This window comes from Takifugu rubripes, chromosome 5 (genome assembly GCF_901000725.2).
Source record: "Takifugu rubripes chromosome 5, fTakRub1.2, whole genome shotgun sequence".
Classification (NCBI taxonomy): Eukaryota; Metazoa; Chordata; class Actinopteri; order Tetraodontiformes; family Tetraodontidae; genus Takifugu; species Takifugu rubripes.
This window is the reverse complement of record NC_042289.1, coordinates 2,476,609-2,496,597: the sequence shown is the minus strand read 5'-3', so window position 1 is coordinate 2,496,597 and position 19,989 is coordinate 2,476,609. Positions and strand designations below refer to the sequence as shown.

The following is a 19,989-nucleotide window of genomic DNA, read 5'->3' as shown; positions in this document are numbered from 1 at the left end:
TGAAGAGCAGGAAGTGCTGCCATGGGAACCAGGGAGCTGGCTCCCGTGGTAACAGTTTACCTGAGCACCACTTCTCAAAAACCGAACAGTGAATGTGAGAATTCCATTTACAGCGACGGCTACTGACCCTCAATCCTTTTATCTGAGCAATGATTATCTGTTACTAATTATGACATGGTTCACTGATTAATGATAGCACGCCTGTTTTACATTCTATCTATATTTCTTTATATTTATTATTTAATCAACACAGGTCCCAATTGGATGGTTTCTTGATTTTGTGTCTTTCTGTAAGTCGCTTTGGGACAAAAGCATCTGCCAAATGATTAAAATGTGAAATGTAAATATACTGTTGCCTCTTTAGGCAGTCTGAATGTATTAAAGGGGAGGCTTGTTTCTCAACATTTAACATTGATGACATTTTCATCCTAAAGCATCACATTAGCTGTCTGTTGTCTAAAGCTCAACAAGATCCCAGTACAGACCTAATGTGTGGGCTGTTGTGTAAGGATTCTTATTGGGTTACAAAATTAGAATGGTTTGATTTGTGCATCTGTTTTGACACCACAGCGTGGTCATTAATACTGTTTTATATGTAACATGAAGAAAAAAGATTTCTTTTCATTCGAGAGCAAATTTTTAAAAAAAAGATCTGCAGGAGATCGCGCTTATCTGAAGGGATCATAAATTGAAAAACCAAGAGGTGGAAAAACAGCACAAAAATTTTAGGCCCCTGCATTTGTTGTTTTATATAACAAGGTCACGGTGAATAAAAATAATTTCAACTGGTAATTTAGCTTCTACCAAATGAATGAAAAGACAGTTGGTGCATGTACTGAGCAACTGTTGTGTGTTGGTCTCTGCGCAGCTTTACATAAGGACCACGTTGACAGTTCAACCCAAACAGCTCAGACTGTAGTTATGGTGAAAAACAGGGCTCAGCACGAATGTGCAGACAAAGTCTCTGCACCATCATAACAGCCGGCCGCTCCAAGAACACTAGAGTTTCTACAGTGCAGTAAACAAGCAGGCCAACACTGCCTATTGTAGAGGCTGTACACGTGCAACTGCAGCAGTTCTATTGGCATCTTAATGTGTTGTCATATATCTGTACTTCTAAGACACCTGAAATCTAAAAAAAAAAGGATAAATGTTCTTAATGTTCCTGTCATTGGCAGTGTCCAGTAAAAAGAAGGCTGAGCGCTGATATTGTATTTAACCACGTCAACGCTGCAATAAATCCCATCAAAATGTTGCTTATTTGTCACATCTTTAAAGTCTTTGGACTTTATGACTGTTAACATTACACTGAAGGCGGCGTTACCAGATGTGGAGGCCTGAGGGCTTAAAAAAACACGAGGAAACAACTTTGACGATAGTTCGAGCCCTCGTTTTGATGCTGCCTGATATGCTGACGTAACGTTTTGATGCGCCAGTTGCTGAAACAAAAATCTGATATAATAAGTGTTGGAACAGAAGTCAACATAAAAGAGCTTGCAGACAGGAAGAGCAGCAGCTGGTGACACCAACACAGAGGAGAGTGAGTGATCCAGTCAGTCTACAAAGGGGGATAAAACTGAGCTGACCTGAAGTGTAGGTGTAGGTCTGTTTGGACACTCCAATGAGTAACGGTAACCACTATTATAGCCAGCGCTATCCTATCCTGCAGTTACGTATATTTCTGAATCAATAATTAAGATGGCCGAAAGCTATTTGGCCACTGTCCAGAATGCAAAAAATTCTCAACTGTGGATCCCTGATAGCCTAAACACAGTCTGAAGTGATCCTCACTAAAGAAAATTAGGTAGTTAGCAGCGTGCAGTTTTACAGACGGACTCTAATTACAACATAGACCCCTTTGGTAAAAGGGGGTCAGTATGACACTTACAACTCTGACGTAAGCCCTCACCTTTGACACCACCCTTGGCCGCTCACACCAGTTCCTAAGGGATGGACAGATCCCTCACCACTGCCCTTTAATAGCAACAGATGCATTAATGTTGGGATGGGATACAGAGCTCCTTATCTAGGGTTGTTTATAATGGAAGGTTCTTTGGCTTTTTCCGAACAAGGGGAACATTTGGTTTCACCCTGCTCTCTAAAGGTGTAAGCCACCATTTAGAGAGCAGGGTGATCTAAACTTCTACCACAGATATCCCAACTCAAATCAATTATATTCCTCTGCTGAGTCTTCCCCTTTTTACAGTTCAGCTGTAAACAGGAACCAATATTTCCCAATAGGTTGTTGTTCTAAGGCGATTTGATGGCAGTTTCCAGCCAGAATAAATTAGGGTTATGAGACGAGCTTTATTTTCTCTGGCAGGATTTTTTTTTTTTAAAAACCCAACTTTTCAACAGCATTTTATGACCAAGATAATGTAGAGCCATATGACACATTGCTACGATCACCATATCGTGTTTCTTTAACTATATGGTAGTTAATCAACACATTCTGGGATATGTTCAAAGTGCCACATGATAATAGAATAATAACAAAGGAGGGAGTAATCAATACAAGCATAGATGTGTAAGGAAGACATTGGCATCCATCAAACAGTTTAGGCCATGGTATAATATAAATGTGCCTTTTTAGAGGGAGTAGCAAAAGATGGTGGGCAGAGAGAACTATACGAGATATGAAACCTTGGTGAGATTAAACTAAATTAAAACCACAAGGGGAAAATCTTGATCACAGGTAGCAGATGATGTCCAAGTTATGTAATCTGAACTGTCCCTGCTGGCTTCTGCCCATCCCCTTAAAACCAGTTTAAAGGCGGTTATAGTCTGTCCTCTGTTTGCATCCCAGGTGATTGATGGTGTCCAACTTTTAGGGAGTTAGCTGGTAGATCTTCCGGTGGCTGGAGCCGGCGTTGTGGATAAATGGTTACCTGTTCGGTAGCTCGCTAGCTATCTGTCAGGTGTCTGCTCGTGTCCTTTAGCCGCTCCAAAGTTAGCTACGCTGTTTGCTTTGGTTTTTTCGCCGACTCTCGGATACATTCAACCTGCACACATTCATTTGGACTTCTTTTTAACCGCATATATTTCCCGTACAGTCACGCACGCACGCACGCACGCATACTCGCTCTCTCTCTCTCTTTCGCTCCCCCTCTCTCTCACGGTACCTTGGGTGTCGTGCGGGACCTCCTTGGAACGCCTGTGAGCGCAGAGGTCGCTTCCTCCCGGCGTCGGTTTCCGCCGACTCTCGGTGTGTCCTCCTCCGCGTTGAACTCCACCGCGTCGTTTAATTTCGCAGAGAAAATATAATTTTTCTCGCAAGCCGCGTCTCACCTCCTACGATTTCACGTCCTCCATATTTACACATATTCCCCCTCTCTCTCTCTTTCTCTCTCGCTCCATGTCTCTCTCTCTCTCACCAACAACAACATTATTGACGTCCTCCTCCTGCCACGTGACCAGTCTGCTGGCGCTAAAAATAGCCTCAATAGAAAGCAATGGAGGCAGACAGACAGACAGGCCATGGACAGACGGGTCCATAGTTAAGTCTGCGTGGCGTGCCTGCCTCGCCTTATTTCCACATATTTCTTATACATATGCAACCTCGACTTAAATTAGAGATTATATTAATAGGAGGATAACCCGATAACGCACACTTATTTTGAATTAGCAGAGCAGCGAAAGCTCTGTTAAACTTTATTTCTTCTCCTCAGATAGATATATTTAAAAATATGCCTTTAAGGCAAGGTCAATTTAATGCATTAATGAGGCAAGCTTTACTCATCTCAGCTGTGGCATTGCTGTCATGAGAGCTCAACAGCACAAATGGGGGGGATCATGCTTCTTTTTAACCATCTGAGTAAATATTCCATTTTAATTTTGTTTAGAACATAAAGCCTTACAAATAATAGACTGCGAGTTAAGATAGACAATGGTAGCCTCAGGGAAGTGGGGCTAGATCTCCTTGATTTTGCTCGGCTCAGCCTTTTTACAGAGGAAGTGGTGAGACGTCATCCACCTTTAATGGCTTTAATTAAGTGGGGATCAGTTTTATTATTAGATTTTAAGCCTCTGTCCAGTTAAGAGAGCCTGACAAATCAAATCAACATATAAAGCTTTCATTATTCCAAGATAATTAATTTAAGATGTGTCACGTGTTACAGCACCTTGGTACCTGTCTCCTTGGCACAAATAAACCTGTCCAGAAGTCTTCTATTGAACAGCAGCGTCAACAGCAGATGTTAATGAACCACCATCTGAGCAGGAGTTCTCAACTTAAATAAATATATCATGTAATACGATATGAGCCACAGTTATGAATAAAATCATCATCTCCCGTAATTGTAAGTGCTGTAAACAATAATTCTAACTCACCACAGTGTGTAAGAAAGCTGCTTGGTATTTTCAGCAGGATTTTTGCAGCAGCACCCTGAAACCTGCAGTTACTGGCTGAAGTTATGATTGTATTTATGTTGCAGTTAAACCAGCCTTAATCATTGTCCATCATCCTATAATTGTGGTCAGCGATCAGCCGTTATAAAGCCTCATGTTTCGAGTGCTGTGATACCAGCTACCCTGGTGTGTATTTTAGTGACAGCTTTAAATTTGTGTGTAAATTCACATTGAATTCTAACTGGAATATCAAAAAACAGACATTTTTTTGAGATTGTTTATGAAATCGTTCAGTTTTCATCCTTCTCACACAACATAAGGTCAAAATAATTTTCCAAAAAGAACATTGAGAGAGTTTGATGGAAAATGGTGATTGTTATCAGCTTGGCATGCTTGTCTAAGAAGGAGAACATAAAAAATACCAAATAAGATTTCCATAACTGTGTCAGGCCTGTGAAATTTAATAACTTAATTAAGATGCTGGTTCAACATAACCAGAAGAATTAGAAATGGCAAGTTTAATATGATGGCTGAATAAAATGAATAATGAAAAAGAAATCTGACATCACTGTTTTCAAAGCTGAGGAAAAGAGGGGAGAGGAGGAATCATCATGGAAGCTATAAATATCCCCACTCTTTGCACAATGTGACTGCAAAACAGCTAAATGAGCAGAAGAGGGGGGATGAGGAGGAGGAGGGAACCGAAGTGAAGGAAAGTGAGAGAGAGAGAGAAGTAGGTGAGAGAAATGGTGAACGTCAAAAGGTTTGAGGGGGGAAATGAAGGAAAGAGAAGATGAGAGAGGAAGATGGAGGGCTGATGTGAGGGGATAGAAAACTGGGATAAGGGAAAACTATTGTGCATGAACAGAGGGGAAAGAGAGAGAGAGAGAGAGAGAGAGAGGGAGGGAGGGAGGGAGGGAGGGAGGGAGGTGTGCACCAAAGAGGGGAAAGACAGAAATAGTGACAAAGAGAGAAAGAAAGAGCTATTCTGGTAATGATGTTGTTGCCATGGAGATGCTGTGCTCAGCTAGACTACTCCACAAGTGCCTTGTGGGTATTATTGAAGCAATATTCTGATTGGAGCATGAAACTATTGATTGTTCAACATAGGTCAAAGGCCATCCCACGACCTTTCCTGTTTTGTTTGTCTTTTCCATTTTTTCCTTCTCCTTTGAACTAGTAGTGAGTCCACAAGTCTTCAGTATATATACTGGTGACGCCTGTTTTTAAGACTACACGGTGATCCAGATCAGTTTAATTCTCACTGCATTTCAAATGTTCATTTATGTGTTGAGCATCTGGCAAAATAGCAACAGACCGTGTAACAGACAAGGCCTTGTTGGTGAGCGTCTTTAAATTCAGGAACAATTCGGCTCTATTTGGTGAAGATTTACCTCATTGAAATGACATCTATGCCATTTGTAAAGCATTTACAGCACTTAAACCTGATGTCAAACAATCCCAGATCCTTGGCAAATAAAAATAATAGTGGAATGGTAATATGTTTAATACTGGCCTAGGTGGATAATGAACTCCAGACAGACAAACCTCACGGATGATAATACCGCTGTGGTGAAGGACAGCCAATGTTATTAGTATTACTGCTGTAGTTGATGAAACTCATCTGTGTAGGGTGTGATACAAAGAAACAAAAGAAAGAGAGTGAAAGGAGATCAGCAACTTGTCACTCTCTTAAATGCAGAAGCACACTTTGACAAAGGAGCAGTGGTGAGTCAGCTTGTGAGTCACAGCGGCATCAGATAATCAACAGAGAGAGAGAGAGAGAGAGAGAGAGAGAGAGAGAGAGAGAGAGAGAGAGAGAGAGAGAGAGAGAGAGAGAGAGAGAGTTTGCATGCTGAAAGTGTCATGCATTTGTAGTCTTTATATGAACATATTTGGTGACAGCATCTCCTTCACCTTTTTTTTTCCATATTATTGATCTGCTATGTGAGACTCTGCAGCCATCAGCACCAGGTGCTCAGGCCTCAATTCCAGCACCGTTTTCACATTATCCAAACTGCAGCGTCCTCTAGAGTCCATAAAGAGTAACTGCGTCTACATGGACGCGAGCGACCGAAAGGACTCTGGACTGAATGGTGGCAGAATGCACACACAAGGAACACACTGGATACAGTGGATCAACTGGAGAACAACTTGGACTGTCTAATATAGTTTATTATTATCATTATTATCATTATTATCATTATTATCATTATTATTATTATTATTATTATTATTATCATCATCATCATCATCATCATCATCATCATCATCATCATTATTATTATTATTATTATTATTATTATTATTATTATATTCTTTAAATAATAAAACAAACTTTAAATCCTACTTGCGGAGTTGCGGAGAATTTTTTTTTAACTTTTGTAATGTTGATAATACAAAGATCAAGTGTGATGATTCATTTATTTTGGACTTATAAAAGAGGACGTGAGTCACTTATGAAAACATTTTTTGTGGCAATTTTATATGAGCTTTGAAAGTTTTCTAATGACAATGAACGAAACCCAGGCAATTGTGCAAAATCCGATGTGGCCCTCATCAAGACTGATATTTATCCAATGATGACTAATTAAATAATGTTCACTGTAGTGTATTAAAATGCAAATATCTGTTGCACTTAAGGTGATTATCCAGACACAACACAGAAAAAAGGACTAATTGACCGTGGCCTATTCATTAACCCGTTTCAACATGTGACAAAGTGTTGCTGATCTGCTCACGACAAACATCACCTTATGATGTGAGCGCATGAGTCAGCCTGCCTCGGCCCAGTGGCCATCTTCTTATCTATTTATCGCACCATATCGGCATCAACGCTCTTTAATCGGAACCGACGATTCGCTGACAGACACACCTCGCCCCCCCACCCCCCACACCGCCACCACCGTTGTCAAGGCAACAACGCTTCGCTGTTCGTCATCGGTCCGCATCCCATCACCCACACCTCTGCTCTTATTCTGACGTGAGCGGCGACATCTTGGCGACTGAGGTGGTCACGTGGGTGACAGGACCGATCCGAGCACTTTAGAACTAATTTAGTCGGAGTTTGAACTGTTAAAAACAAACTCCCGACAGCGCTTGCAGCAGCGCGTGCAGCGGCGCGCCAGCGTTTCTGCTTCAGTTCCGTGTGTTTACTTGAACGCAGCGCGCGCGCCTTAGTGCACGCGCACTCGCGCGGCGATCGGGAGGAGAAGAGGAAGGCGGATCTGCCAGCGGACTCCGGCTCTTCCTCAGTGTAACTGGCTGCAGCGCGGTAAGTCAGCACTTTTCCCACTCATCCCTACATTTGGGAAACTGTTTCCTGCACTTGTTTCCTAGCTGGCGCTGCGCTCACGAGAGGAAGAGAAGAAACGCAGCAGCGGCCTCTGACAGTGACAGGTAACAGGTGTTGGACGACTACGGAAGCCCGGAGTGTTTGTTTCTGCAACGATTTGTGTTTGTGCTGGAACTGCTGCACAACAGGGCAGTCGAGCCGATTTGGGATTTTAATGAATTCCCCGTGTTTGTTTTGTGGTCGACTAAAGGGAGACGTTTTCTGCGCGTCGCGTTCACGTCGCGTTTCCATTTTCCTTCTGTTCGAAAGCGGGATCGAACCCAGCAGCGCACAGCTGGATGCTGACAATTAGACATTAAACGCCTTTTCTTGTTAAATGATGTGATTGAACCTCGTTTTGAATTTATTGCCGGTCAATATTCGAGTCAAATAAGACGCATCACTCAGTCATGCGTTTTAGTTTACCAATAAACATATAATAGAAATCTCCCGTATTAGTCTTAATGAAAGTTTTTGATAATAGACCTTATGCAATTTGTGTTACCAAAGATTGCTTCTGCGTAGACAATTTTGCTGTTTGTTGCTCTGTGTGTGGATCCTTATCCTTTTTTTTGATAAAGATCAGGGCAAATGGAGCGTTCTGTTGGTCCAAGTTTTTATATTGTTCTCATCAACACTGCTTGACCTTGCATCGTAAAATGATGACTGTTGGGGGAAAAAAGGTCAAAAGTGCATTAAAAAAGAAAACAAACCTGCAAACTTACTTCCTTAGTTAAAACTGGAACATATTCAACTGGAATAAGACCTTGCATTTGAAATCACAGATATCTATCTATCTATCTATCTATCTATCTATCTATCTATCTATCTATCTATCTATCTATCTATCTATACTCATCATGAAATCAAAGGTAATCTCAAACTTTAATCTAGCAGCAGATACGTTTGAATCCCCCTCGATGTGCATTAACGCTCTTCAGCTGACAAAAGGATCCGAGGTGCACAACTGTGTTTGTTGTGTTTGTTCTTGGTTGTCACAGACATGTTATCTGCTTCTACAAACATCCGTGGCTGTATCCAGTACACTTTAGACATGGCTGATTCTGTTAGCATGTCATTCTCAGAAAATGGAAGACTCTGCTCCACGACGAGGTCGTGTCACCTTCGGGTGGCTGGTGGGACTATCCCAGGTCCTGGGTCTGGTATCAGTGGTGCTGGCCGGCGTGTGGATGGGCCAGTACAAGGGCGGGTTTGCCTGGGACGGATCAGCGCAGCAGTTCAACGTGCATCCCCTGTGCATGGTGCTAGGCCTTGTCTTCTTGCAAGGAGATGGTGAGTCCAAAAAAAGAATTTAAAAAAATCCCTTTGGCACTGTGTGTGTGACGACATGATGGCAAAATGCTCTGATAAGATATCATGAATTTTCATCCAACTGCAACCCGACCTGTTCACCCAGTAACGTGTACTTGACATCTAGCATTTCTGAGGCAGCATTGATGGAAGCTGACAGGAATGTTGTCACAGCATTTCAAAGCTACTTGCAGAGATACACCAAAATGATTAGGAATGCAGAAAATTTGAGGAACCTTTAGCTTGAACGTGTCTAGCATTTTGTCTGCAAATATGATGAGCGCACGTGCGCGCGCGCACACACACACACACACACTCATACAAACAAGCTATTCCCTTGCTCTTTATTTTGTATCTTAATGCTTCCACTGGCTTTTTCCCATTGATTTTAAGGACAGTTGGTCAGGTTAAATTGAGTTAGATTCCATTAGTGGACAAGGACATTATTTGGGACATGGGACAGGAGGGACACTGAGTGTGGGGATAAAAAATAACAACAAACACCACAAAACACACTAACAAGAGACAAAAAAGGAGCATATGTGGTCTTTCTCTGTCATCCCCACCCTCAGAAAGCATCTGTTGGTGCCTTTTATATAAGGGGCTGAAATTTAGTTGAAGTATTAGTTTAAATGGTGACGCTCATGGTGTCCATCTCAAATAAAGATCTAGATGATATGGGTGGTCAAACTCATTGTTAATATAGCTAAAGTTAGATTTATAACATTTTCAAAGAAGGGAAAACACATTTCTGCCAATATCATTTCCTCTTTGAATCGACATCGTTCTAAAAAATAATGCCAAGCTTTCTAATAAAATATTGTTTTGATTGAGCTCTTCAGTGCCGTTGTTGAGGGAATTACCCACCTCCAGACCAACAGTGTCTGCAGCTGTAACTGAATCAATTCCACGCACATTTACAGTCACGTTCAGGTCAGACACAATCGGACAGTTAACCAGGCTGAACTCACACTGCTTTATTGTCTGTGATCAGACTGAGGTCACTGTCTGACACTCACGGTGGAACTCATGATGCTGACGGTGTAACTTTGGAGACCTGAAATGTCTGGATAGACGTTTCCAAAGCCTCTGCATCTGCCCGAGCCCACGGCTCGCCATTACTGATATTGCCTTGGCTTCAACGCCATCAGTTCTTAACCATGGTTACAATTGATCTTTGGGATAACTGTGACTAAATCAAATCAATCTGGAGACAAAGGCCAGCAGATGCTTTATTTTAGAAGGCCTGGTGACGCAGTGGGAGTGGTTCTGAGCGCGTGTGGCCTCAAGCGCTGTGTTTCTGACCTGTTGCATTAAGCTAACATTACCCAGGCATCCATCAGGCGGTGCTGCCACAGGGAACGTCTGAGGGAGGGAGGCGCTTCGTCACTGTCACTGTGTGATTCTGGAACTGAGAAACAGATATAAATGCTAGCGAGGGTGAATGGAATTTAAGGATAACAGTGGGAATAAGGATTTATCCCAATCCCAGGAGTTTACATCATTCAGTGTTTGGCAGCATTGCCTTTAATTTAATTCCAGCTCTGCTGGTAACGTTCCAGACAGGTCTCGCAGCACAGTGTTCGCCCGGTTCTTCTTTTAGTGCTTTGGATCAAAATGTAAGATATTTTGCTGCAGATTTGGAACCATGATCGGAATAATCTGGAAGCGCTTTAACATCCTGGCTGAGACGCCGCTTTGGGATATAAGTTTCCTGATGATTTAGGAATAACATGCACCTTGTAATATTTACGGAACACTTATGTGGTCGAACATGCTCTGAAAGGTTTAAGGCTGTCAGCTAGCTCCACTGGAGGAACCCCTGTGAGACCTGTTGGAATAGTCAGGTTTATTTAAAGATCATTTAAATATGCAGAGGACAAGCAATTGCTCCATCTACACGTGGACACGAGCGGCTGATGTCATACGAGTCAAAGCCTGTTGATTTTGTTGCCTCCAAATATTTGTCCCAACAGTGTCCTTGATACCAAGTAAACGCTTTTGCGTTTAAAACTCCAGAATGAGCAACAGTCGGTCAAAATGAGCGAACTGCATCATGCGGGGGCCTAATCTGCCCTGTTTGGAATGAAATAATTTCCTATTTTTATGTTCAAACTGTGCAAAGGTAGCATTTAAAGAGGTACAATCCTCTGAGAACAGGCTGAATCCGTAGTCAGTATATTTCCTCATGACACACTCATAACACACTATAGTGCCATTTGTGAGCCAGAACAAAGAATCTATATTGTGATTAACGTACCACATCTTTGTGCCTCTCATGGAACAGTGATGACTGAGCAGTCAAACAACTTGCATATCATTAAATAAAAGTGTGTATTGTTTCCCATTGACAGTGACAGAGCTCGTGGTGTACTAATTAGCAACAGTTAACGTTTGAATTAGTGGAGCTTTTTTTTTGTTGTTGTTATCAGGGGATAAATGACATCATTGTGAGGACACGGGTGTCACCTGGCAGAGGGAACAGAACATGCACTAGTTTTTCCATGCCTTAGTTTTGACTGATGAAGCACTAAAGGTTAGCGGTTAGCTTTAATACATCAGTGGTACTCTTTCTTTTTTGCAGTGTAGGAGAGCTGCCATTCAAAACAGAACATTTATGCGGCGATAAGTGTTTGTTTTTAACATTTACACCTTCGTTTAACAAAAGTTTGGACAGAACTTGATGTTTTTCAAAGATAAGTAGCAAAGCAACAGCATTTGTGCAGCATTCCACTTTTTCACACATTTAAAATTATTTTATTGTACTTATATTTTCTGTATTTTCTTATATTCTAATTTTTCAAAGGTTTAAGGTTTTTTGTTCCAAGTTATAGTTGTTATCCTTGAATTAAATTAATCTTTGATTAGTCACATAGCAGTAGATGCCTGCTGCCTGCCCACTTTGGAGATTAATAGCGAGCAGTAACCCAACTAATCTACACTGTGTGATATTAAAACAATAAAGAAAGCGTGTTGTTTCGCGACAGTTCACATACTTTCTACCTTTAGATATGTTTAAAGTAATAAAAGATCACAAACATTGCAGTTTTGCTCTCATGTCTTTAGAGTGTTGGTGGTCCCAGAAGTAAAGACAAAGTGAGAACTCATTGTTTTCCCATCTCTGTTCCAGGCCTCAGTGGAGTGAAAGTAATCAGATTAGTTTAACCAGTTCACAGCCGCCTGTGTCTGTGCAAAATTGTATTAGTTTAATAACAGAAAAAGGTCAGCTGGACGTTAGATTGGGATTGTAACACCCTGGGGTCCCTCTCTTTCTCTCACGGACACACACACACACTGAATGGACTGATTGTGTGTTCATTTGTTCCGTCTGTCTCAGACCAGGTCGACATTAACTGGATTATGTTTGTCAATCTACTCATCTCTGACCTCTGTCCTCTGCTCATTCAGTACGGTCTAGATGGGCTACAGCGTCTTTTCTATTTTACTGGAAAAACAATGTCAGTAAAAACACAGAATCCTGGTTTATTGTGACATTTTAGAAATGGTAACGTAATAATGGAACACCCACCTTTTTTCTTATGAAACGAGACATTTTTTAACATTAAGTTCACACCAAAAGCTTTCAAACTCTTCATTAGTTGGATGCCTTCACTTTTGAAATGTGTGTTAAAGTAATTATAAAAGGTTTTGTTGTGAGAGTGTATATTTTTAACTAAACCTACTTCCTTTTAACTCAGATAAGCTTTTAAGTCGTTACTTATTAGTGGAGCTCCTCTGGTCAGCAGAGCTTATTATTCTCCTTTTTAATGCCTAGCTGATAAATTCAAAATGAATCCTGTTTTGAAACGTCGCCTTTTCAAAATATAATGGAACGTTATTACACAAATCAGAAGTCTTTAAAGGGGATTCCGATTGTACAAAACATTTTATTTTCTCAGAGTATGAAATCTACACACCACTTTTTATTCCTTTATTTCTCACTTCATTTCTATAAATGTCTTTATTATCATCATCTCGAGGAAAAGATGACGTTAAAAACATAACATTGTCTGTGTGTGTCGCCAGCGATCCTGGTCTACAGAGTGTTTCACAATGAAGCCAAGCGGAACATTAAAATTCTGCACGGCATCATTCACCTGCTCGCCCTCGGCATCAGCATCATCGGTGAGCAGGGAGGGGAGAGTGTGTGTGTGTGTGTGTGAGTGTGTGTGTGTGTGTGAGTGTGTGTGAGAGAGAGAAATCTACTGACTACATTTACTTTGCATCCAGGTTTTGTGGCAGTGTTCAACTTCCATAAAGTAGCAAAGATTCCAGACATGTACTCTCTCCACAGCTGGGTGGGGATGGCCACAATAGTTCTGTTTTTCCTCCAGGTACACACACACACACACACACACACACACATGCTCCCGTGCTGTGATTCAAACAGTAACCAACTCCTTTTCTTCCTAGTGGGTAATAGGCTTGCTGTTCTTCCTGTTTCCTGTTGCGTCGTCATGGTTACGAGCCTCATATCTCCCCATCCATGTGTTCTGTGGACTGGGTCTGCTGGTCATGTCCATTGGGTCCTGCCTGCTGGGCATCACAGAGAAACTCCTCTTCAGCCTGTACGTCCGTCCATACTTTCCTTCCTTTTTCTCTTCTGTTTTGCGACTAAATGTCAATTTCACCAGGATTTAAAAAAAACATTTACACTGTTGTTTACAGCAATAGATTCTTTTAAAATTGAATTTGAACCTTCAAGGATTTTAGTGTCAAACCCTAATATAACCCAGGCTAAAGTTCACCGCTAAAGGCAATTAAACCTCGTGTCGTGAGCAAATGAGGTGAGCAACCCCCCCCCATTTGTTTGTTCTGTCGCTGAGCAGCTGCTTCCTTAGACAGACAAAACCATTACGTCACAGCAGGACTGAATGTTACAGGCTAAAAACCCACGTCGCCTTTGAGAGAAACCATAGCCGATACCACGTCACCATCGGCTGTGATGCAGACTGAATATCTGGATGCAAAAATGATCAATGGGATTAAACGTGCGGCCCGGATTTCACTCAGTGAAACTCAGACTGGGTTCATCTTTAAAAATGATAAATGTAGACCTGCTCATCATTCCCAGATGCCGTTCATGTAGGCTAAAACTAGACATCACAGCATCTCTGACCTCAGGATCTATTTTTTTCTGCCAAAGCAGAATGGTTCTATAACGTGTTCTTTCTCTCTCTGTCTGTTTTTTTTGGATTTAGGCCCACATACTCTCAGTTCATCCCAGAGGGGGTGCTGGCCAACGTCCTGGGAGTCCTCCTTGTGTGTTTTGGGGGGGTCGTGTGCTACATGGTCACCAAGGAGGACTACAGACGTCCTCCCAACCCAGAGGAGGAGTCTCTGTCTGTCTACTTCAAGACGCTGACTGAAGGCCAGTCCCCCAGCTCGCCCTGACCGCCATAAAAAAGTTAGTGCTGAGTCCAAACCACGTTTCAAGATGTACCGCCGCAGCATCACAGTGGGAGTAGTTGACAATTTCTCCCATCCGTTGTCATGACTTCCAGATGGTGATGTCACAGATCAGATCAGCAAGTGCAAAACCTCTTGCAAACCGTCTTTGGAAATTCAAATATGTTGTGTGTGTGTGTGTGTGTGTAAACCTTTGAAGATATCTTAGTAATGTTTTGTCAAAGCTTGATTCATTATATTCAGTATATTCTCCACAGCCTTTTTCTGCTGATGAAATGCCAAATCTGTATCATCTTGCACTATATGCTGTCGACATGGCTCATCACATTACAAATATTTACATTTATATATAGAGAAATCCACAGTCCTGCTCCTTTTGGAATGTAGTTGAACTCTAAAGTCCTTGAGTTGAATGGTGGCTGTTTGTTTCAAGCCTTGTTTCACCAAACTAGAAACACAGTGGTTCATCTCCCCAGATTTGCAACAATTCTAAATTTTCCTTCTGTCCTAATTATAGTCCACTTTATCTTGTCCACCTCACCCTATGTGAGGGCAAAAACCCGAGGATTTGTACCGCTAATCTCCAACAATATTAATAGAGTGAGATGTCGTCTCCAGAAAACAGCTTTAAATAGACGTAACAGTAGCAATTGTTGGATTCAAAAAGAAATGTATGGTTTCTGTTTTTACTTTCCATCTACCTGCTTGTGCATCTTTATTTGGAGACAATATAAAGTTTTTTTTATTGTCCCTTCAGGGCTTTTTACCGCCTAACTGGAAACTGTTGATTCAGTGTTGCTCCATTAAAAATTTGTGCAAGTCATCGTTTTCTCTTGTGGTTTTTCACTTGACTGAATGTGCGACAGAAATGACCTCAGCTGCGAACCAGCAGCTCCCGATGAAAGACCAGGACTGATTTCACTCTTTCTCACCTTTCACTGCCATACAGATAACAGCGAACTGTAAAAGAAAACATCCCTAACAAGGTTTCATTCGCTAAGCTTTGACTTACGTGAGCTGCTCTACGTAACGAGTGATTTCGACTGAGCCTGACGCTTTCCAAAAAAAGAAAAAAGGATCAAAATAGCTTTGAGGAATGCAAATTTTCTGTCCCCTGTTGTTTGTGTGTTGTGAAAGAGTTCTCTGGTTCCGACCTCAGGCAACAACCTTCCTACTGGGGCCTTTATGCAAAAGGGCTGAAACTGCTGTGTCATCCACCACATTTAAGCACTTCAAAATGTATCAGCGCCCTGGCAAGAGGTTGTTCAGTTGATCTGAGAATTCAGGATAATCAGTAACAGGAATGAGAGATCGAAGTCTTGTTCTTTGCTAGTTATTAATTCATAGATATTTAAAAAGCCAGTCGTCATAACACACCATTAATTTATTCCTCTGTTTATTCATTCAGTGAATTCACATTTGTTGACACATTCATGAGTTTTCTTTTTTCAATGTTTAATATTGATGCTCCTTTATCTCAACCATACTGGGTTTTAAATGTTTACCTATTTAACAAACGGTGAGAGAGCCAACCACAATGAACACACACAAACGCAACATCTGTGCTAGAACAGGAATAAAATGCTTCCGTTATTGTGCTCCTTCCGTGAGCTTCACACCCCTTCAGCAGTTTCGGGGTCAGAAAAGGGGTCGCGTCCCACATGTATAAGACATTTACCTTTTTACCGGCAAAAGGATACAGCTGATTTTTAGAGTCAAATTAATTTAGCAACAAACTTCGTTATTACCCGTCAAAGGCTGTCAGACGGGCGAAATGTGTTTGATCACCTTCATGTTCGTATAACCTGTACCATGAGGAAGAGGTCAGAGGTCATCTACAGCTATAGTAACCAAGCTGCTGATTCAATGAACAACAAAAACATTTGAAAAACAAATAAATAATTCTAAATAAAGCTAAAAATTGGTCCCAATTCTTAAAAACTCACTGCTAGATGCCTGTTAGCCGAATCCATCCAGTCAGACACAGGTCACTTAAATATCATATTTTAGCATTTCTGTGTATATTCTTGATCCCTAATTTCATTTTTGGGTTTAAAATGTACCATTTCATTTTGAAATGATAACATTAGTGTTGCCAAAAATCTATCGGCAATAGTATTTATGGAAGGGTGCCAGTGAAAAACCCTCCCTGGTATCAAATATGAGATCTCTGTGGTTTGCATAAATAAGGACCTTTGGATGCATGCAGAAAAAACCTTCCTTTCAAATGAGATCAACAAAAACCTCACAACTATTTATACAAATAGGTGTTACTGCCCGAACCCATGAGCAGGAAGATACCGCCCGACAATTCTGAGCAAAATGGAACCGTCCTGTTCTGCAGTGAGGAAATGAAGGTAAAATAAACATTTACAAAATCCAAAAGGGATATACAGTGTTACAAAAACATTTTTACAGTTTAATACAAATATATAACTTAAAAAAAAAAGATAAATATCCTTAAAACAGCCAGCCAGCTCAATGATGTCCTAGCTAACTATGGCTTGGGTCATCGAACAGCACCTGACTGGCACAACTGTAGAAACTTTAAGCGCTTAAGATGTCGGGAAAAAAAAGGGGGAGAGCAAAAAAAAAATCATTTAAGGCATCAGCAGCAGACAGAGTTGAGAGCGGTGTTCTTGCCAGATAAAGAAGATGGTGTGTAGGAAATGTGTTTAGTTCTTTTTCTTCCAAACTGTGCTTTTTTTCTATTGACAGATGCTGTGTGAGGCTGCATGGAAACTACGTGTGTATCCGCTGTACCTCTTCTCCTTTCCATGCTTTCCGCTGTCTCTCCTGAGCAATAACCTTTTGAGTTTCACCTCGTGTGCTAGCTCAGACCAAAGTGACTCAGGAAGAGACTCGGTCTACATTTCGATTATTGCGTCTTGCCCTACTGAATGCCGCGTGAGCTACAAGCCGTACGAATACAAAGTCCATGTTAGCTTCAGGATTTCAGAATTCCGCTGGGTCTTGGCGAACAGTTCACCGATTCCTTCCAACAACCTTCATTGCACTTTAGCTTTTTTCTACACATTGGACTCTACAAAAGGTCTTTTTGGTTTGACAGGAGAGGTAGGGCCCGTCTTCCTTTCAGTTGGCCGATCCGAGTAGCCGTGGATCACTGGCAGCGTTCGGGCCAGTCTCATGCCAACAAAGGGGGGGTTCTGCGACGGGCCGTTGTTCTGGGCACCGCAACCAGGGGGCGCCTCATAATAATCATGCTGGTTGTCATGGAGGTGACCGTAATGGACGTTGTTGTTGCTGCGGTTGTGATAGGCGAGCGAGGGAGGCTGGAACTGGCCTTGATTGGCGGGTGTTTTGGTTGGGGAAGTGATGACCGTGTCCACAGAAGACACCGCCCAGGAGCGAGAGGGACTGAGACAGGACGAAGGACTGGGCGGCGCGTGTTGATACTGCTGGTGCACCCTCGCAGTCCTGTCAATAACGCCCATAAATGGGGTGTTCCTCGATGATCGGCCTGCCTCTCCGGGGTAAGTCCCGCCTCCAGACATGCAGATTTCTGACTGGGTCAGGAAGAAGTCATCATGACACCCGGGGGCTTCTCCTGGAGACACCAGGTCTGATGTGAGTTCCATCTGTTGGACGGAGGCAGACGTCCTGAAGCCTAAGCCTGGATTAATGGGCTGCCCACTGGTGAGGCTCCCGCTGCTGGTGGAAAAATGGACACTGGAACTCTGGGAGTGAACAAAAGGCCTGCTGGGAGGAGCAGTGGAGGAACCAGGGTGGGCACTGAGGGGCCGTCTTAGCCCCATCTGATGGTACTGGTGGGCTGCTATATAACTGTCAGGGGGGCCCAAGGTTGCCTCGGTAACTTCCATGGGGTAGCGCGCTGCTTTGGATTGGTTGCGGTTTAACTGGTGGGCCTGGCCAAAGCGGGACGACCCCGGTCTCTCCCCGCCTCCATTCCTTCCAAATGCAGATGCAGATCTTACCTGGCAAACAAAGTCCGAATCTGCATCATTCGGTGAGTACGAAGCCCCTGAATGGAGCCCAGTCTGGACCTGCAGACTAGGTCTCATATCTAGGAGGCTTGGGCAGATGCCTTCCCCCAGTTCAGCTAGTTCTTGGGGTAGCTGGCCAAAGTGGGAGTAGATGGAGCTCCCCAGAATCATGCTAGCGTTAGCTGTGGAACCGGGCTGGCTGGCTCTGACAGCCTGCACCTTGGCTGGTTGAAGCCACTGGCCTTGCACAGGGTTCTGCTTCCGAAATGATCTCTCACTGGGCATGATGTGGTGCTGTTGGACCCCCTGGTTCTGGTCTGGGTAATAGCCACCTGAAACGGGCTGTGGATACTGCTGTAGAATCCCATTTCCCGGTAAAGCAGGCACGGCTTCCGACATCGGGCTAGCTCGCTGCTGTGGCTGCATCGGGGAGGGAGGGGGACTTAGGTGGCAGTGGGAGGCAGAGGGAGGAGGAGCTGAATGACAGGGGGATGAGGGGGAGGGGCAGTGGGTGGGGCTGGCGTGGTGGCGGTACTGGTGAGTCGGGGAGAGGGCGGCAGAATGGCCGTGGGTGTCAAGACTTTGAATCACAGGTGAAGGGTGGAAGGAGGAGGAGTGAGAAAGTGCATCTCCTCTGTAGCCATCCTCCTCCTCCTCCTCCTCTTCCTCTGTAAGGCCCTCCTTCTCCTGCCCCTGCAAGCCACCTGGATCTCTTTGTCTGATGTCCATGATGGCGTTCTGTTGATACGCATGATGCGAAGAAGCAGGCGGAGAGTCGCGCTGCCACGCCGCCTGCCGACACTCGTCTCTGACCCGAGACAGCAGGCGCTGGATCTCCCTGTTCGATGGGCAGAGGCGGCTCGCCTCCACCAGGTCTTCTAGGGCTGCGTGAAACTGCCTGAATGGTGGCAAAAAATATCACGTTAGAAGATAATTAACCAAGTTCTCTGACGACTGTCACTGGGTGGGAAGACTCTAGGATTTGTTCATTTGCCCCCGTCGTTACCTGCGGCCGCGTTTGGCGCGGGCCCGCGCGTAAAACGCTTCATAGGATTTGGCTTTAAGCTCCAGAGCTTTAGTGGCAAACTGCTCGGCGACCTCAAAATCCTGCAATCGAAGCAAAATAAAGGGTGAGAGCGGTTCGCTTGAGTTGCAGTTTCTCAGACGTCATTAGCGGCGTCTTTGGGAGCAGGAGGCGACGTCGCGGGGGCAGCTCACGTTCATCTTGCGGTGGCAGCGCGACAGGTTGAGCAGCACACACACTCGGAGTTTTCTAAACGTCTTCAGTTCGTCCACAGGAAACTTCTGCAGAGCTGCTTGGTAGGACTGAGCTGCTCCACTGGCGTTCCCTTGCTATGAAGACACAAGCATAAATGACTATGCGGCTCTTTTGGGGTTTGATCTCATCAACTTCTGATGGATTTTGGTTTATAGAATTTTAGTTGGTTCTATTGTTTATGTCAGTGGATTTGCTTTTCTGTGTTGAATCATTTTTCAAGGTAAGATTTAAGTTTGGCACAATAAAATTGTGGATTCTGATTGGTGTAAATACTCAAGCGACACCATGCACGTGTATGGAAAATGAATAGAGGTGAATGCTAAGTTGTATAGGTGTGTGTTAGT

At 43.1% G+C, this 19,989-nt stretch overlaps 3 protein-coding genes across 9 annotated transcripts in view; 1 reads left to right on the top strand and 2 right to left on the bottom strand.

The window, feature by feature from the left end:
- hdac5 (histone deacetylase 5) overlaps positions 1 to 3,464 on the bottom strand; it is a 32,351-nt gene extending 28,887 nt beyond the window's left edge. The window contains exons 1-2 of one of the 2 annotated variants that reach the window (XM_011603581.2): positions 3,123 to 3,464; positions 2,889 to 3,002 (exon numbers count right to left, since the gene is read on the bottom strand). The gene's annotated coding sequence lies outside the window, so the exon portion shown is untranslated. The remainder of the gene's footprint in view (positions 1 to 2,888; positions 3,003 to 3,122) is intronic. The other variant, XM_011603580.2, reaches the window with a different exon arrangement.
- Positions 3,465 to 7,347: 3,883 nt separating this feature from the next.
- Positions 7,348 to 15,225, top strand: cyb561 (cytochrome b561). Of its 3 annotated transcripts, XM_011603578.2 has the most exons (8): positions 7,348 to 7,621; positions 7,687 to 7,746; positions 8,767 to 8,974; positions 13,019 to 13,117; positions 13,223 to 13,326; positions 13,406 to 13,560; positions 14,194 to 14,399; positions 14,497 to 15,225. In XM_011603578.2, exons 3-7 carry the CDS (start codon positions 8,770 to 8,772, stop codon positions 14,384 to 14,386), a joined length of 756 nt encoding a protein of 251 aa, XP_011601880.2. In that variant the 5' UTR covers positions 7,348 to 7,621; positions 7,687 to 7,746; positions 8,767 to 8,769; the 3' UTR covers positions 14,387 to 14,399; positions 14,497 to 15,225. The 3 variants fall into 3 exon arrangements, with proteins under 3 accessions (XP_011601880.2, XP_003964313.2, XP_011601879.2); XM_003964264.3 differs by having other exon boundaries at positions 7,350 to 7,621; positions 14,194 to 15,225; XM_011603577.2 differs by lacking the exon at positions 7,687 to 7,746 and having other exon boundaries at positions 7,350 to 7,621; positions 14,194 to 15,225.
- Positions 15,226 to 15,780: 555 nt separating this feature from the next.
- Positions 15,781 to 19,989, bottom strand: part of LOC101065284 (protein TANC2-like) — a 32,058-nt gene continuing 27,849 nt past the window's right edge. For all 4 annotated transcript variants that reach the window (XM_029836098.1, XM_029836097.1, XM_011603573.2 and 1 more), the window contains 3 exons: positions 19,585 to 19,719; positions 19,373 to 19,473; positions 15,781 to 19,264 (listed from right to left, as the gene is read on the bottom strand). In XM_029836098.1, the coding sequence (XP_029691958.1) occupies positions 17,431 to 19,264; positions 19,373 to 19,473; positions 19,585 to 19,719 (2,070 nt within the window). In that variant the 3' untranslated portion in view covers positions 15,781 to 17,430. The remainder of the gene's footprint in view (positions 19,265 to 19,372; positions 19,474 to 19,584; positions 19,720 to 19,989) is intronic.